Source organism: Echeneis naucrates, chromosome 5 (assembly GCF_900963305.1).
Source record: "Echeneis naucrates chromosome 5, fEcheNa1.1, whole genome shotgun sequence".
NCBI lineage: Eukaryota > Metazoa > Chordata > Actinopteri > Carangiformes > Echeneidae > Echeneis > Echeneis naucrates.
This window is the reverse complement of record NC_042515.1, coordinates 14,665,851-14,684,746: the sequence shown is the minus strand read 5'-3', so window position 1 is coordinate 14,684,746 and position 18,896 is coordinate 14,665,851. Positions and strand designations below refer to the sequence as shown.

Below are 18,896 nucleotides of genomic sequence, written 5' to 3'. Positions count from 1 at the left end.
CTGCCTGTTCATGAAGTGTGGACAGTGAAGCAGAGGTCCGACGGGAGGTAAGGTGTCATTTGGTTATGTCAGTGAGATGAAAAATCAACTTGAGAAGTCAATTATTGTAAAGTAACTTCTAATAAAATGGTGTCAAACTTAACCACCAGGCATCAAAATGAGCTACAGTTGTGTAAGTGTTGTTTCTACCACTTGGTGTCAGTGCAGCCCACAACAGTATTCTGACTCTGCAGCCGACGCCGTCATCTGCTGTGAAAATGTTCATGTCTAGTGACTAAGTCTTTGTGACTTTGGATTGTAACTGCAATAATTACATAAAAGCCATCTTCACTTTTTTAATCCAGGATTGTGCTGCCGCCAAGTGTTCATAACCGAGAGCATAATTCTGAGTTAACCACATTCTATGCCGTGATCAAAAAGGTTTATGGGCCATTTCAGATCTATTCTGTATCCAAGTTACTGCATCGAAAAAAGGCTGAGGAGTTTTACACGACATGGTGAGTTTGAATAATGCTGATAATGTCCCTGCACATTTTTTCCAGCAAACAAATGCAGAAACCTTTCACACAGTTTGTGACTCATGTGAAGGTAGTGCCTGTTGCCTGTTGCGTTTTGGAGTTCTGATTTCAGGACAGTGAGCTCACTTGTTATGAAGAGAAATTTTTATCCTTGGGCATAGTGCCCCCCTGATCAAACCCCTCCCCTCGTCAACATCTTCTAAGAATTGCAATGAGCAACAACCAACAGCAGCAGATCTTATGTCCTACAACCGTGTGAACCAATGGGAGATGAAGTCCAAAACATTGCTTTGCCTTGTGATGAGTAAAGCACTTGTGAACTGCATCTCCCATGCATCCCCCACCGGCACTAATTTTATGTGGGGTCCACATGGTTCAGGAGAGGTTGTGAAACTCTTGCACCTGACTGAACTGCTCATCACTGTCTACAGGCTGATGCACAGCTCAAACCTTCATGAAGCAGCAGAAGGGATATCTCATCCATTTCAATAAGGTAATATACATTATTCACCTTTGCATTAATTAAATATGAGCATACAAATAAATGTTGTTGGAAGGCCATAATGAATTAACAAGACCAATTACTAAAGGTAAGTTTTTCCGGTTTCCTTTTTTTTTTTTTGATAAAAGGCACACATTTAAGAAAAAAGTATGTAACACATTTTAGATTAAAATTTGTAATTAATTTCTGTCAAAAATAATTTTTATTGAAATTCTAAGACGTACTTTAAGACGCAAATAAATTGTTTGCCACATTTATTCTTGAAAAAAAGACAGTGATGTTTGTTGTTACACTGGGTGCTTGGTATAAAGAACACTCTGTGGATATGTAAGCTTGTTGTTTATAAACACATTGCAGGGCCATAAGTGAAGGGTGCTATGATGGTAATGCATTGCCTAACTGGCTCTGCTATCAACTTTCATCAGCTGTTCTTCAGACCCCAGCACATTTCACTGGATCCTTTCTTCCTCAACAGCTCAGCTTCCTATAAGCATGGAAAAACAGTCCACAGTGGTGTTTCGAAATGTGGGGCAACTGTACTTCCCCCAAACCAGAGTGGAGTGCCACTACAGTCTGACCTCTGGCCATCAGTGGAGCAGCAATGACTGGATCGGGATTTTTGAGGTCGCCTAATCCTCTCATACACTTACACACACATTTAAACTTGCTTTTTTCTTCATCAAAATAGGTTATTTGTCCATATAGTGATAAGGGTGCATCATTTTGTGGATTAAATTGTATTTGGTATCATGCCACAGATGGGCTGGTCCTCGGTGAAGCAGTATCATACTTACACATGGGCTCTTGTTCCTGAAGGATACACTGAGGGAACCAGTGCGAACTGCTGTGCACTTTTTCACGGTAAGAATTCAGACAAATATCTTTCGAAGGGCAAATGGGTACAATACAGTCTGAGGTATCTTGACTGAATGGGACATTTGAATCCAAGATGAATTGAAACTGAAAGCTAGCTTTTCTGATTTAGAAAGACTAAAATAAGAACAAGAAATATCTGCTCGATACAGCGTGTTACCTGCCACATCCCAGCACTGTGGAGTACCAGTTCGTGTACGTGGATAAGATGGGAAAGGTGCGTGCCTGCAGTCGGCCGTTCACTTTCTGTGCTCCCAAACCCCTGGAGGAGCTGGAGACAGTGAAAGAGGAGCAAGATGAGGAGGATGGAGAGGAGGAGCTGCTCCTGGTCGTCCCCAGGGCCCAGCTGCTGCAGGTGGGAGAAAAGTCTCTTCAGATGAGCATCATTGTGATAATGACAACTGGTGTATTTGACAGAATAGTCTAACTACTGCGCATGTTCCATTAAAAAATGACAATGAATAGTGAAAGCCTCCCTGTCATCTGTTCCTGTGGTGAGCAGAGTCGACTAGAAGAATCCTTTTCCAAGCAAAATGATTTACAGCGGGCTCTGGACGAGGCGAAAACAGAGATGGAAAAGGAGAAAGGGAACAACAAGAAGGCAAGGAGGGAGTGGGAGAGGGAACGAGAAGTGATGAAGGAAGAGATTGCAGAGCTGAAGGAAAACCTTAGACACAAGTGTGAGATGTTGAAGAAGATGGAGGGAAAACACAAGGTATGCCTGTGTCAGGCATTTCCTTTTTTTAAAACTTTCATATAGAGTTGAGTTGTACTGGTGGATGACTTTAGGTATCTAAGAAACAAACTTGAAAATGAATCTTGAATGTGTTTTCTTCTCCCCTCAAAACTAAAAGGAACTGAGTAAACTTCTGACTGACAGAGCTCAGAGTGAGCATCGAATCAAAGACCTGGAGGATGATGTCAAAGTTCTGACTGACAAGGAGAAAGAGCTGGAAAGGCAAGTCATAGGTTAGTTCAAACATCTGCCTCAGTCTGTGTGGTGTCTGCACCCAAAAACAGTCTCTGCTCTCCCCGCTTTACACAGGCTGATGGAGCGAGTGAAGAAAATGTCCAGTCAAATGAAGCACGATGAGGAAAAGAGAAAGTCTCTTCAGGTTACTGGTTGATACTTCTTCTCTTGTGAAACATAAATAGCTTGAAGGAGCGACAGCACAGATCTGTAAAGTTCCACTGTGGACTGAGTAGCAAGAACTACACCCGCTCTCATATGTATGATGAGAATGATCCTGTTCCCTGAAAACAGCGACACCTAAATACTTATTTGTCCCCCGGTGCTATTTCTGTGTTATTCTCCTCCTCCCAATGCTTTTCTTCAGGCGGAGAACGAGGCTTGTCTGCTGGAGGTGCAGGGGATGCAGGAGCGCCTGGATGCCAGTGAGCATGAGGCTGAGAGCCTGCGTCGGGAGCTGAGGGAGCTGGACACCCGTCAGGCCCACACACAGACCGAGCTGCACCAGGCCCGACTGCAGGTGGCCCAGCTCACCCTGCAGCTTTCCGAGGAGAACCTGGTCTTGAGGGAGGAGCGCACCAACTGGGCTTTAGAGAGAGAGGTGTACAAACATGCAGCAGAGGTGAGGATCCTGCACATGCATGAGAAAATGTGTGCGACTGTGCTGTTAAAGCTGCTCCTCTGTTTTTCATTTCCACACAGACCGAGAAAAAGAAATTACAGGAACTGAGTTGTGAGGTGCAGAGGAAAGAGGACTGGCTCCAGGAGGAGAGGACTGAAAGAGAGAAACTGGAAGTAGAACTTGGGAGAGAGAGAGATTGCAATCGAGTGAGTTAATCAAATTACAGCGCAACTATATGATTAAATACACAAACACATTCAGCTTTATATATAGCTGCCCATGTGCTGCAATGCTACATCGTCACTGGTTCACGTTACATTGTGGAATCTGGAGAGCCAAGCCAGAGTCTCTTCCATTACTCACATGCAGGCACAAATAGAAAGCCTCCAGGAACAGTGAGTAAACATTTCCTGTCACCGCCATGTAATCAGCAGCAGGAAAGAGGCCGAGCCAGGTCTGCCATGGTCAGATGGTCTGAGTATGTTGCTGCTGCCCTCTGTAGGTCCAGCTGAGCGACGCCAAACAAGAGCTGCTGGCGCTGAAGGGCAGTCTGATGAAAGCCCAGACACAGAGAGAGGAGCAGCAGCTCGAGAAAGAGGCAAGAGCTTCACTCCAGATCACAGATCCAGCTGAAGAATTATTCAGAAAACGATTGTTCTTCTTTCCCCAGAAAATTTCAACACATCATCTTGGTCATCTTTGGTCATAATTTAGCTCTGTCCAATCACTTATTATCAGTTCTTATCTTCTCCAAAGCGTTAAACCTGTGGGTGTTTGCAGGGCCTGCAGAACTACATCTGTCAGCTGGAGCAGAGATTGGCGATTGTGCCAGAAGCTAAATCAAATGAGGGAATTCCCGCATCGATCTGTGAGCGATAAATCTTTACACATTACACAGCACGTCCGTTCCTCTCTGACATGAAGAACATGTAGATGAGAATTATTATGACTTCAAACAGCCGCTGACCCCTCCACTGAGAACGATGCTTCCCCAGCCTCCTGCAGATCAGTCTGTTCACCTCTCTTCCTGTCATGTGACCTGGAAAAGGCCAACAGAGATGACGTTTCCGCTGAGATGTCCAGAAAAGATACACCAGCCTCTGAAGCACAGGTAGGCCAACCTGTTCAGAAGACATAGCAAGGATTAACATCTTCTGATTTTGGAGCTAAGAGTCCTGAACAGGCCGATATTTAAATCATTTCCTGTCAGCTCTGTTGTAGCCAACCTGAGTTAAGTGCCGATTTGACACTGAGTTAAGTGTCATTTTGAAATTATACTCAGATCTATAGGACATACAGCAAAGAATCATTAGAGGAACTTTGTGCTTGTATTTCAGTGACAGATATGGTATTAGGCACCAGACTTCACAAATACAAACATGTATCAGTGTCACTAGTTCTGGCGGAAATATTTAGCATAAAAAAAATCAAATACCACTCTAAGTTACATCCTCTCTGATTCTACTTTATAACCCAGAATGAAAAGAAGCAGTGCTATAAAGCCCAGGATGGTGACGGGAAACAACTGAACCTGCCAGACCTCGTCAACCCCATCCTGAGGTTCCAAATTTCCACCAGTCACGCTGCACGCACGGCATTTCCAAACTTTATTTAATAGAGTGTAGTCTATTTACCTTTTGTTCATTCTCACCTCTTTCTGTAAGAGTTCTTACTCTCCTTCTCTCTGTAGTGAATTGGCTGATGCCCCCATGTGGTGAGACAGAGACGGATGGCTGGACGGCACGTTTCGTGTTTACCACTGTGATGCATATTCATGGAAAAATGGTAACATTTTGTTGTTGTCTCATAGCTGTTCATGTAGAAGTTGGCCTTCTCCATAAGAGTCTATAACTTGTGAGTGCCTGAATTCAAAGGAAATATGGCACAGCTTTTCAGTCTTATGTTAGTTTATAAGTGTGACTGATTTAGCATTAGTAAAACTAGGATGAGCACTGGCCGTAATATATCATTTTGTTTATCTGCATATGAGTCTGATCGCCATGTTTTCAGTCAGCAATTCATCTGCAGAAATCTACTGTCTAGGAATATCTTTTAATTTATTTATAAATGGCATATATTGCACATTATATATATATATATATATACACACACACACTCAGCTTTTCTGGCTTTTTAGTTGAATAAAATCGTTCGTAAGTGATGCTAAGATTAGCTTGAATTCCAAACATTACATCTTGTGTTGGTGCTACATCAGCCCCCTAACCTCTGCATGTTAGTGTGAATCCTGAAACTCTGTCAAATGTGTGGGCATGTGTTACAGACCTGTGTGAAATATTCTGTTGCAGCTTGTTCAGCAGAATGTTGAGGTTTATTTATTATACTTTTCTCTATTGTTCTGAGCTTCTCTTGGAGAGCTGGTGTTCTTGAATAAAAATATGATAGTTACATGCCAATGACAGTCTGTAATTTTGTGGAATAGCGTGAGGTCTTACTTTTTAAAATATTATCTTACAAAACAGAAATACAGCCTTGTTGCTGTGTGAACTTGTGCAAAGTGAAGACAAAGACAGCAACTGGACACTGAAGGGTCTGAGAACAAGAAGTGTCTTTATAAAAATACAAGAAAGACATCAACAAAAAAACAAATGAACAACAATAAGCACCAAATTAGCCAAAAAAGTATTTCATAAAAATATAAAAACAAGCACAGACCAGCCTAATCTTTGTGTGTGTGTGTGTGTGTGTGTGTGTGTGTACCTGTGTGGGAGGTACAATTTAAATTGCAACAGAACTCATGAGGTGCCTGGATCCCTGAATGAAGTTATTTGCACGCCACTGAGTCCGGGTTTTTACAAAGTAAGACAACAGACCAACAAAATATATATAAACTAGAGAGATAAAATGGTTCCAGCTTCAAAGGTAATTAGATTACAAAACCTCCCACACTGCAACGTGACAACAACAATGACAATAGAATTTTATTTACTCATTACTTTCACTTTGTTTAGTCAAAATGTAATGCAATGTCTGTCTTTGGCCTTTAAAAAAAAATTACTTACAGGCTTTGTATAGAGCTGTGGCCTTTGTGGTCTCTACCATGGCTTATTTATTGCACAAACTCAAATCTAAGAAATTAAACAGGTAAAAAAAAATAAAGGTAAAGAGTTTATCATGAAATAACATGGTTATGTAATGTTGAAACATCTTCAAATACTAAATAACCTAGTACATAGATTGGATGAGGATGTGCAAATTGTTGATTTTATGCATTTGTGTGCGTGAAACAAACTGGGGAAAATACCTGATTTGTTTTTTTAAACGCCATGGTTGTACAGCTGGACTTAGGCCTGTGGGATAAGTGGTAAACATGGTTGTAATGAGAAAAACCACAGCCACACAGTTGTAGTTCTATTGTGTGTGTTTTGGTGCCACGAAGGACAATATGTTGATGGAGATCATCTCCTTTCTAGTTGAGCTCAAATAAGACTCACATTAGCTTTTCTCTTACACAAATAACGTCTTTCATATATCTTACATAAAATAAGTTGTATAGTCTCAATGAAAAATGAAAAATAGGTATTTATTTTAGACAATCCTTATATCTGCATCACTCGTTAGATACGCCACACACAGTCATTTGAAACTACAATCCTATGTTTCTGCAGGCAGGTCAACCAATGTCAATTATTCATTGTTAGTGGACATTTGCAACGAAAAAGGTTGAAGTGCAGTGTTGATTGCCCTTCTTTTTTTTCTGATTAAATGACATCAATGTTTAACCTTCCATCACAAGATACGGGATTTCTTTGACCTTTTTAAAAGCTGTTTATTTATTTTTTGGCGTCTGCGTAAATCTAAAAGATATTCTTCATTTGACTTTTGCATAATTCCTCATATAACGGCGGCGAGTTACATCTTCACAACATCATGCTGTGTATTGCTAAAGCACTGTTAGACACTCATGCGCAAACACACACACACACACACACACACACACAGACGCCTGAGGTTTTCTCTGAAGTAAACAGCTTGTCGTTGTTACATTTGTTTGACTGCAAACCTTATGGCTTACCTGTACCTGTTGGCTGTACCTAGCCCGAGTACAGCACAATCAACAACTTCACTTTCTTATTATTCCTGCTCCTGATATAAGAGGATTAGTGGAAGATGGGGATGTTACGTCAGAGCACTCACAGTTATCTTAGAAAATACTTGTGGCCCTGATAGAATCAACCTGAGCTTGTGTGGGAGCCTGACTATCTAATTTTTGAATTATTAGCATTTGAATCACAATTCCTGTTGTAAGTACTTATAGATATCTGTGTTTGTTTTGCATTTGCCTCAATCTCATGCAGACAAAAAGCCTCAGAGTTGAAGTCACATTTTAGACGACAACCATGAAATAGAAGGTGAACTTAACACATCATGTGCTTGTATAACTGAGTTTGAGTCCTGCTCATGACCTGCTCTCACTATGCTATTGCTCTTTCCTATCTTTCTCATTGTTTTCTTTTTTTTTTTTTTTACTGTTTACAATAAAGCATAAATTCATAAAATTAAAGTGTTTAAAAACACATATGCCCAGTCAACAATGAGGAGGACTTATAAAGACAGAATGGAAATGTGTACATGCTTAGGAAAACCATACAATAAAAAAATAAGTAGCATATCTCTGAATACTAATAAAAAGAAAATTTGAGAAGACATCGGTGGCAAAGGACACCACATAAGAGTTCTGTTGTTACGATGTATTTTTACCATCAATTTTATACAAAGCATAGCCATTATAGATAGCAGAGGAGTGCATTTTCTTCAGTCCAACAACTCTTGCTCCCGTTTCTGTCTGTGTGGACAAAACACTTTTGTAATATCTTTTAGATAGTCTTGTTTTGGCACAGTGATTTCCAATGGTGCTGTCCTCCACCCACTGATATCTAGTGCTTTTGCTTCTCCCGGTCCGTGTTTCCTATTCTGAACCGAACATGTTTTAATTTCAGCCCAGTATATGTACAGTATATGTAAATATGTGCTGCATTTAACATGTTGCTGTATAAGAGCCTAGTCCTGTCAGGTTTTTGAAGATGTTGCTGGGTGAAGGCTCGGTGATCTGGAGGAGGAGGAGGCAGCATCACGGTGTCTCTCTCACTGTGTTTTCCTGGTCACACCTTTTTTTTGGATGCTGCTGCTGCCTCCCCCCAGAGCTCAGAATCGCTGTCCACCCCTCGCTCTCTCTCTTCATCCCAATAGTCGTCCTCTTCCTCGTCCTCTTCTTCCTCGACGGCTGACTCATATGTAGCTTTCTCTTCCTGCTTGATGGCTTGAATGGCAGGTGGAGCAGGTGGAGCGGGGGGAGCAGGGGGAGCAGGGGGAGCAGAGGGAGCTGCCGCTCCATTTTCCCCCGAGTCGCTGCTGTCTTCGAAGGCGTCAGGGTTCTCCAGCATCTCCCTGATCAGCGGAGGCATCGGCCCTGGAATCTCAGTCTTCAGTGTGATGGCTCTCTCTGCACCTACAGACACACAAACACAACTTCATTTATCAAATGCTGTGATACAAAATATGGAGGAAACCTCTCAAATGTTTCATTTTCACTTCATTGACAATTTGCTTCCCATTTCAGGAAAACAAAGTCACTTCACTGCCATTTAATTCATGTATGCAGATGAGGAAATGATTTCTCTGACAGAGCTACTACTAATAATAATACTTTGAGATGCTCATTTCAAATTAATATACACGTCAATATAATGAAAAGAAGAAAGCTTTATTTTGAAATAAAGAAAATTTTCAACAAACCCGCAAACCTCATTTTAAGGTTTTTGAGACAAGAATTTCTAAAAGGCGTTTCAAGCTGGAACAGAAAAAGCGTTGAGCTTTGCTACCCAGCTCTACTGTTAAACGCGGCTCAACTGACCTTTGGTGCTGATTCCTCGGAGGTCCGTGACTTTCATCAGCATTCGCGGAAACATATGAGGCTTGTTTGGGCGTCTGCGGCGGGTGTAGATCTTCAGAGCTTCTAGCAGCGGCTCCTGCAGCTTGTCTACCTTCCCCGGCTCTTCCAGGTCCATACGGTCTGAGAGAACAAGAGGGAAGGAGCCATGTGAAGAAGAAATACTGCAAATAAATTACAACAACAAAATACTACAAATAAACTGTCAGCCACTGCCTGGTTACCAAATCAAAGTAAATGTCCATCACAGACTCTGTGACTGCAGCTGGAGATGGAATGAAAAGGCAGAATCACCTCCACAGATCAGACAAATGGCACTGAGCAGTCCCGTCTCTGTGTCGTCCATCTCCAAAGGCAGCAGCTGACCAGCAAAGGCAAACACCAGGTCTGTGAGCGGACCGAAGCCAGCGTTATGCATCTGTGTCCTGTTCAGAGTCAGACCATCTGAGAAGGTCATTGTGTCCTGCTCTGGTGTGTAACGAGTGCATATCCTCAGCATCTGATCAGTGGGACAGAATGAGACAGGGGAGCAATAAAGACAAAAGAAAAGTGGACATTTAGTAAACTAATCTATGGCTTTGAGTTTGTTCAGAGTCATCACTTTTTGTATCATATTGACAAGTTAATCAGCATGACAAATGAGAAAGCATTAGGGAAGTGGAAATGGTTAGAGGAGTAATAAAAAGCATGTGGTTGGTACCAGGATGTCCAGACATGCAGATTTGAGGAGGGTGATCTGGTCAGCGATGGTGAGCGAAGTGAAGCCTGGTAGCCGTTTGGCAAACTCCACAATCTTTATAATGCACTTAGTGGAGAGCTCACTGAACTTATCCCACAGGCCCAAGTCCAGCTGTACTCTGTGGTCAGCACTCGAATTCTGGGAGAGAGAAAGAGGGACACGTGTGTGTGTGTGTGTGTGTGGCTGTGTGTGGCTGTGCAGAGTACACAACTATGTTTGACCTCCTGGCAAAGCGGTGGGCTAATGCTTGAGTGGATTGGGAGTGTTTGGAGGTAGATATTGTTTGCCATTTACAAAAGAGAAACTCACTGTGGTGTATTTTCCTAGTTGGCATAGAGAAGGAAAGGTCTCTTGGTGAGCTTTGCTGACTTTGTTAACCAGCTCTTCTAGCTCTCCACTCAGCTCATAGTTCTCTGGCAGCACCACCTCTTCCTTCACATCCTTCTTCTTCTTGTTCCTGTCGTTACGCACCGCTGCAACAAAACCCAAAAAACAACACTCAGCTGCACTTTTACCATGTCTGAATACAAAAAAAAAAAAAAATAATAATAATTTACTCTGAGTTTCTCACTGTCTCAGCAACTCACCTTCTTTGGACATGCCGACCTCAAAGCACTTCTGCAGCCGACAGTACTGGCAGCGGTTTCTGGTCACCTTATTGATTTGGCAGTTCTTGTCTCTGTGGCAGGTATACACCATGTTCTTCTGGATACTGCGCCTGAAGAAACCCTGAAATTTAATGTTTAAAAAAAAAAAGAAAAAGTTCAGTGAAAATTTTTAAGCTCCAACATGGTAATTTGTTAACAGTGGTGTTTCATTTTGATGCAGCAAGCATTTGCAGGTCACTCTCACTGTCCCATCTCTCATAATTCATGATTAATGTGCAGTATTAGTCAGGATGCACTAGAGGGCAGCTGAGCAACAGCACACATGACGGCTATCTGCAGCGCTGCCAGCTGAACATCAGGTTCTCACTCCGGCCTTCTCTTTGGTGGACATGTTCACTTCATATACGCCTTGTAAAGCCTTTCTATGGCTGAATGTGTCTCCGGCATTCACCTTGCAGCCCTCACAGGAGCTCACTCCGTAGTGATAACCAGATGACTTGTCCTGGCACACGAAACAGGGTTTGTAGACCCGAGGAGGAGGAGGGGGCGAAGGAGAGCTGGGCACCATCTCCTCTGAGCTGGTGCTCTGGGTCTCCACAGCTGCAGAGAGAGAGAGAGGAAGAAAAGAAACAGTTAAGGCCTACGCATCTTGTTTACATAAGTTCTCAAAGTCTTTGAAACTATGATGAAAGCTAATAGAACAACTGATTAAGAGTGAGTGGTCAACAAACAACCCCCGACCCCATGCAGGCCACCCCTTGGAGCCAGGAGGCAAGCTCAAAGGCAGACATTTTTAAGAGAAAAGGGAGGAGGGGGCACTGCTGATTGACAGCCTTAAAAGAGACACAATTAGCTGATGGCCAGATGGCCCTGCTGATAAAATGCTGATTGGCAGCTCAGATTTGATTGGCTTCTCTCTTTACTGGAGAGTGGGGGACCAGCATACCTTTGTTAACTTTTTGAGTGACATCTGATTTTTGTGATTGCATGTGTGTTTGCACACACACCCACCCACACACACACACACACACACACACCCACACACACACACGTTCAAGCTCACATTTTATTTGAAAGACTGTCCAACCAGACCTGCCCATATACCTCCAGCCCCATGTGAACAAACAGAGGCGGGATGTTTATGAGACACGGCTGTCTCCCTCTGTTCCTTCCCACTGTCTCTGGACAGAAAATGGCACACTGTATAACGCCATTTGCTGGCCACAGGCAAAGTCATTCAAGTGCTGCTAATGAAAACATTCGGAGCAAACGTTGTACGGCAGATGTGGACACGAGTATATCTGGCTAATTAAAACTGTGGCTCATTGCGTTCACTTAAAAACACAGGAACAGAAGAGTACGACGCCTGATCCAGAATAAAAGGTGATGGCTAAAGAGCAACCAGATTCCTTCGAACATGCCTTTCAACTTTCACCTTCAGTCACCCCAACTTCACCTCCCTCTGCCCATTCCCACCCCCACTCCCTTGTTTCCTGGCCCTAAATTCCTCAGTGCAGGCTGGACAGGGTTTAATAGTTGCCCAGGCTCATAAGCAGGCCCTATAAACGTTGTGTCTGGGATGGGAAGAGGCCCCCAGCCAGGCTGACGGTCTCTTTATTGGGATTTGGTCACCTTAGGCAGCTATTCACATCAACAGCTCCATCCTTGGATCCCTTCCTAGTAAAAATAAAGAATCCGGGGTCAAAAACCCAAAGTCACAGCCCCTCCTGTCACCTTCAATGGATAGCACAGGACTGAACCAAATGTAGCCCCCACCCCACCACAGCAACCCCAACCTGAACCCACAGCTTGTCATTAACAAGAGTGGTAAGGTTTCAAACAACAGAGAGGCAAAGGCACAAAGGAATAATCTAATAAAAACAGAGAGGGGAAAAATGAAAAGAGAGAGAAAGGGAAAGACAGAGGTGAGGCAGAGGACAGAAACTTCCCAGTGGCCGAGAGGTTAAATAAAATCCTGACCATTTAACTTTGACCTTGACTGCAGAAGGCCATTACTAAGTACATGAGCAGCAGCTCATGTTAAGATTAAAAAATGTGTTCAAATATGGCACAACGTGTGATTAGTAGTGATGTGTTTTAAGGAAGCTGAGCAATAAAACCACATTTTTAACTTTTTGAAAGTTGAACTTTCAAATTGCGTGTTGTGCATGCAAATGTTGCTCTGCTCTGTTCATCTGTCATTATTTCTCTCAGTGCGAACACACATGAAACACACCTACTGGGATCACGGCACGCCCGCAGCTATTCATTTTTTGATGGCACGCGTGCATTAATTTCAACCTGTCTATTGCTTTTGAGCCCCTCTGTGAGCTTAAATGAAGCTGATGTCATTTGTACCTTGTGCACAGCATATCTAGATTTGGCTACTTAAAACACTAAATTAGTGCGTGGGTGTATTGTGCTGACATTAACTGCTGCTTTGATTTCCAACATTCGTGTAACATGAAATAACTGACATTCCTGTGCAGTCTTCAGTTGCCTAATGTGTTGATACAACTGCTGACCTCTTTATTTTGCTTTGTAATAAATGTTTTTTCCCTCCCACCAGAGGCATTTCACAATACTGACATTTAACAGTTAGTGATTTCTGCACTTCAAAACAAAGTTCCTGTGCCAAATCGCTCCAAGTCTTCCTCAGATCTCCCAAATTTATCAGTGTTTACATGTCCTAAATACTAACCAAACAAGTTTCTTTTTGCGAAACCATATTTGCTGACTCGTGAAAACAAGCTTGGAAACTAACGCAAGATGAAAAACATCTTGATGGATGGAAAATTATTTTGCAACTGTACCCATGACCAGTAATGTGCTTAAGCCATTGTTGTGTAAAGGTGGCAAAATATTCCTTTGGTTCATTTTCTCTGAGAATGATTACTTTGCCTATTTTGTTATTGTTGTTGTTGTTTTTATCCAGTACATGCCAAGAAAGACGCAACTAAACAGCCCGAAATAAACAGCAGACCCAACAGTGGTGATGCATTATTGATGACAAAGGACTGGATAGAGCTACAAGCTGCATGCTTCCTTCTCACTTCTGTCTTTGACTGAATAGCTTTGAGTTTTGGGGTGTAAAAATCAGACCAAATAACCAACATGAAGACTGTATCTTGTGCTTAATAGTTACTGAATGAAAAAAGTAGTTCTTATTTATAAGCAAACAAGTAGCTGTCTGGTAAATACTATGATGGCGTCAGTTTTGGGGCAACAGAGTCCAGGTGTGGAGGGTAAAGGGAAAGGGGGTGGCGCTGAATGAGTGGCACTGTAACTTGATCACTGTTTTCTGTTTATATAGTAACACTGACAATGTAAAAGCAGCTCAGAGAGAACGAGCGGTAAGGTAGCTCCCACTGAAAAAGAGAAGCTGCATCTGGCGCCAGGAGAGAGGTAATGACTGACATCGTCTGAGGATATGTGGGGGGGGGTTCAAGAGAAGCATGAGGGAGAGAGACAGGGTGAGAGACACTTGGCTGTGGGCAAAGAGAGCGGGAGAGAGAGATGAGGGGGAGGAGGAGACTTTACCTGGCGTGGAGAAAGAAGGAGAGGAGCCAAAAACTGTCAGCAGCTGTCATCACCCTGAACTGAGCTCAGCCTCAGCGCCTCGGCCTGAAAAAAAATACCTCCGTCTTCTTAACTTACAGCTAACCCCTTTGCCTGTCACAACATCAATCAGCGTGCCTCTAATGGACATAGAAGAGACGCGGCGGTGTGTGTGAATCACCTTCATCAGGTGCCTTAATGTGTCTACTCTGCAGTATAAATCTAACCTGGCAGATGATTATTTTCCCAATGCCGTTCTTCCTCGCCCTCCAGAGGGCAAATTCTCCCTTTTTCTTAAATTCTGAACATCATGCATACAGTGCAACAGCAAGAAACTCCATCCATCACTTCTATCGTTGGAGCAGTGGCACTGTACTATCATCTGATTTCTGTTTCCATGTCTCTTTCCACCTTCGTTCTCTTCCATTTACGCTGCGTTTGCTGTCGGATCAGCACATCCTTGTTTAGACAACAGAAAGCAGAAACCTTCCTCATCACCTCCAGACACCTCCGTACTGCCTCAAAACTCAGGTGTTATCAAATTCTGAAAAAGCTGATGTTTCACCATCGACCTGCAGGAAATGAAAATGAAAACATGGTGACTGACACCACGTGTCATCAAGCTACAGTTATTTTACGGTCCAAACTGATTTAGACAACTCAAACAAAGCAGAGTGAATGTGTGCATCGTCCAGGGGTGACGCTGAAGGCCTTTCCATTCCTTTTGGAGAGGATGTGCGGACAACGGACTCTGACACATGGCCTATAGGGCCTTCAGCCTGGCCCAGGCTGCCAACACTGCACATCACAATGACCTAGACTTTGGCCAGGGGGGACCAACAGAGCCTCACACTTGAAAGAGTCAAGGATAAGATCTGTGAAATCAATAAACAGTCTAATACTGACAAACTATAACTAACTATGGTATCGAGGGTTCTTAAAGATTTTTCTTGTGACCTAGCCCAGAAATTTGAGAAATACTGTGATTGATTGATATAAAACATACAGAAAATGCAGACCTCAACGGTTTTCCCCACAGGGTCCTCAAAAGATGATTGAGAAGGACAGTAAATTCAGTTTTTACATAACTCCTTTCTGGACTCAAGGTTCAGCAGCGTGTTGTGGAATGTGCGTGTGCATGTGAATATGTGTGTGTGGGCTGCTGCAAGGGACCATGGGTCAAAAGGACAGCACATGATGATTTCCAGTTTGACTTTGTGTGCACCAAAACTCACAGAAACAAACTTAGTGAGGACAGAGGGGGAGGAAAACAGAGGAGTGCGTGTCCGTGACGATTGAATGGCCAAAACAGCCAAGGTAACGCAGCTAGCAATTAAAATTCTGCTATCAATGCATGATCTTTATTTTACATTAGAAAACGGAGTCTTGCTTATAGTTGCTGTAGCTAAGTTCACATTCATGAGCAGATGAACACTGGGGGATCGTTTCAACCTCAAATATGCTGAGTGAGTAATTACCACGACAGCAGGGAGGAGATGGGGGAGATCTGAGTGACAATCCCTTTCATCAGCTGTTCTAAGTTCAATACCACCCTCCCCCCAGCTCAACCCTGGCTAATAACCCTCTTCCCCCCTCTGTCCTCTCCTGCCTTCCTGCCCTGGCAGGAGGAGGAGCCCTTCCTGTCACCGGCAGCGCCTTTTGAAGGAGAGGCTGTGAAAACCAGGCTACTGTCCAGGAGATGGCTCCATAAAAACAGCAGCAGCAAACACTTTTAAAAAGCAAGGATGGTCTCACGCACTCACACACACACACACGCACACACACACACACACACACACACACACACACACACACACACACACACACACACGAAAAAACAGATATCCTGGGCAAATCCTCAAACCTGCAAACTCTTTAAACAGTCTTCCAGTTACAGATGAAGACATTTCACATCAGATGAGTTTGAAATAAACTGTCAAGAGCACGCAGGGCAGCTTGATGTGTGAAGGAAAGGATCTGCTGGAAAACAACATACATGTTATATTTCTCTCCCCCATGGTCATGGAGTCTCACTTTGTCTACAAAGCATGGGGGAGGGTGTGTTTATGGGACAGGTTGTTAAATCTGGTTTTGGTCTTTCCATTGATCATCATGCACACAATGCGCACTTTCTTTTTAAAACAGCTTGCCTTTTTTTTTTTTAATAGGAGAGCCAGAATCATCTTCCTCCTCCACACTGGGCACATTTTATATTATATCACCATAATGCCAGCGTGACCTCTTCAACACAACATGCACTATGAACCTCAGTTCTGTACACTGTTCAGTTAAAAGTCAGTAAATACATTTTTTTTTTTGATGCTCTAGTTATACTGTTATTAGATTTTGAACATGACTCACAAATAAAGATGTGCTTTACTAACTGTAAATACATTTTATAACTAGTGTGTACAAAATCGGCACACTGTGTCATAATTAAATAAAGAAACAAAGTTAATAAAGTCTGGGAGAAATGGCTGGAAGCTGCAAAACCACAATCAGTGACAAGTCTGAACACGACACACTGAAACCTCAGTGTTGGTTCACCAATCAGCAGCCTGACGCTGGCTCTGCCCCTGCAGTTTTATAAGCACTCATGGGTGCTAATTAACCAATTTTGATGATTTTATTTTTGAAAATTCAGCTCGGTCAGTTTGAGCCATCAGCTAGCCATAACCTACAGCATTTGTCATACACACATTTGCAGCATGTAAGGTAACAGCTATATATTAACAGCCAGACTATAATCTTAGTACTGCAAATAACCAGATTAGAGTAATAATTTGATTAGTGTTTGCGTGATTCACTGAATAGTCTGCTTTGACATGCTTTGTCTGATAAATCCTTATTATTGTTCACTGTCAGGATGTGTGGAGGCTTGTAGCCGTCGACAGGCAAAACTTTGATTATAAAAAAAAGAGAGAAATTTGATTAACCTAGAATCTATTTGCTACTCTTTTAAAAAAAATATTTTTGTGTTCTTTTGTCTTTGTGCAAATTGTTTGGATTGTGACCTGAAATTTTGTTTTTTTTTTGGTTTCTTTGCCACCTGTGTTTGTGTATGGAAAATGTGCTTTTGTTCACTCTGATTACTCTGGCTCATTCTCACACAAAAGGAAATCCAATATTTGCACTTCAACAATGAAAACCTGATGACTGAATGATGGTTCAAGTACAAAAAGATGATTACGGGAGAAGATGCGAAAATGAATAGTACTGTAGCTGTATTCTTTCCTTTTGAGTTAAAGCATCTTATAATACATTTATTTAATTCAAAAAATGATTCCTCGGAAGCTGGTCATGCATTTAATTTCACAATTTCAGACCTCCTAAATCTACTCAAGTCTAACTGAGACCCTTTTCAGCAAATGAAGCACTTTTTAATCAAATTTTCACATGATGAAAGCATTGCTCTTTGTTTCTCTCTCAGGTTGTTGTTTTTTGTTCTTTTTTTTTAAAACTATTGTTGTGTAGTACACGCAGGAGGAAAAAGCTGTGTTAGTGCAGTTTTAAGAAACTGCTTTTGTAGAGAAGGTCACACACGCTGAACTTGAATTTCCAGGTCTGCAGAGGCTGTTGTTTGGACTCCACAGAGGAATTTTCTTTCTCACCAGCAACAAGAAAGTGACAGTGGAAGGGAGAAGCGGCCCACAGGCAGGCATGTCCTGTAGAGTGGCTCTGCCAGCAGATAATTCACAACCTACTGACACACATCTCTGAATTTCATTAAAGACTAGAAATACTTGAGGTACAAAAAAAAAAAAAAGTTATCTGGCCCAAAAAACACAACAAACAGGCATCTCTGAAACCTTATCTTTCCTTATCATACCCCAAAAGGCATGCATCTGTCTTTATCAGCTATTGGCAGTAACAGTATATCTTCATTGTATCATGAGCTGTTGGCCTCCTATGTGATAATATGTTGGTCTATTGTTAAACCCATCTTTGAAGAAGCCATTTAAAGACAAGAAGTTGCCAGAAGAAAAAGCAGATTATCACTGATTGAAGAGGAGAGCATTTCCCCTCAAGGCCAGCAACACCAAGAGTTTGTATCATCCCTCCACTCCGCCTTTACCCCTTTTTAACTTCCCATGCCCCAGCACACCACCTAATCTCTTAATTGACCCTTTGTAATTGTAATTGTATCATTAAAAGCTCTTGGTTACACAACACTTGGCATGCAAACTGAGCCATGTATGAGCTGAGAATAAGCCCTGCACAGTAACACACACACTGATACAGAGTAGTGGAAGGTAAGATTAAGTGTAGGAAGAGGGGCTCTTCAGTAGAGGAGGAAAACAAATGTCAAAGAGAGGAGCAACAGAGTGAGCAGACGGACTCTGGCATGTCCTGGCTCCCTTTAATGCCTCCTGACGTTGAAACAAAGGACGGCAAAGAGGTGCTGAACTGCCCAACATAAAAAACACAGGAAAGGATGACCACCCCCATTCTAGCCCTTCTTTAAAACAAAGAGAGAAAGTGTGTGGCAAACAGGCACAGAGGCCAAAATGCTGTCAGGAACTTACCATCTTCACATCAAACATGTTCACTGGAAGCAACTCTGAAAAATCCATTTATCACTTTTGTTCACTTTCCAA

General features: G+C 42.4%; 2 protein-coding genes across 3 annotated transcripts in view; one reads left to right on the top strand and one right to left on the bottom strand.

The window, feature by feature from the left end:
* The first annotated feature begins 906 nt into the window (after positions 1-906).
* LOC115044070 (calcium-binding and coiled-coil domain-containing protein 1-like) lies at positions 907-5,893 on the top strand. The gene is made up of 14 exons (XM_029502903.1): positions 907-1,011; positions 1,496-1,644; positions 1,779-1,881; positions 2,046-2,248; positions 2,396-2,608; positions 2,748-2,851; positions 2,939-3,008; positions 3,231-3,485; positions 3,566-3,691; positions 3,988-4,083; positions 4,266-4,353; positions 4,445-4,596; positions 4,963-5,045; positions 5,176-5,893. The coding sequence occupies exons 2-14, from the start codon at positions 1,513-1,515 to the stop codon at positions 5,201-5,203; spliced, it is 1,653 nt and encodes a 550-aa protein (XP_029358763.1). The 5' UTR covers positions 907-1,011; positions 1,496-1,512; the 3' UTR covers positions 5,204-5,893.
* Positions 5,894-6,034: 141 nt separating this feature from the next.
* Positions 6,035-18,896, bottom strand: part of LOC115044071 (retinoic acid receptor gamma-A-like) — a 32,220-nt gene continuing 19,358 nt past the window's right edge. For both annotated transcript variants that reach the window (XM_029502904.1, XM_029502905.1), the window contains 7 exons: positions 11,192-11,340; positions 10,720-10,861; positions 10,442-10,605; positions 10,094-10,270; positions 9,688-9,892; positions 9,358-9,516; positions 6,035-8,952 (listed from right to left, as the gene is read on the bottom strand). In XM_029502904.1, coding sequence (XP_029358764.1) covers positions 8,606-8,952; positions 9,358-9,516; positions 9,688-9,892; positions 10,094-10,270; positions 10,442-10,605; positions 10,720-10,861; positions 11,192-11,340 — 1,343 coding nt within the window. In that variant the 3' untranslated portion in view covers positions 6,035-8,605. The remainder of the gene's footprint in view (positions 8,953-9,357; positions 9,517-9,687; positions 9,893-10,093; positions 10,271-10,441; positions 10,606-10,719; positions 10,862-11,191; positions 11,341-18,896) is intronic.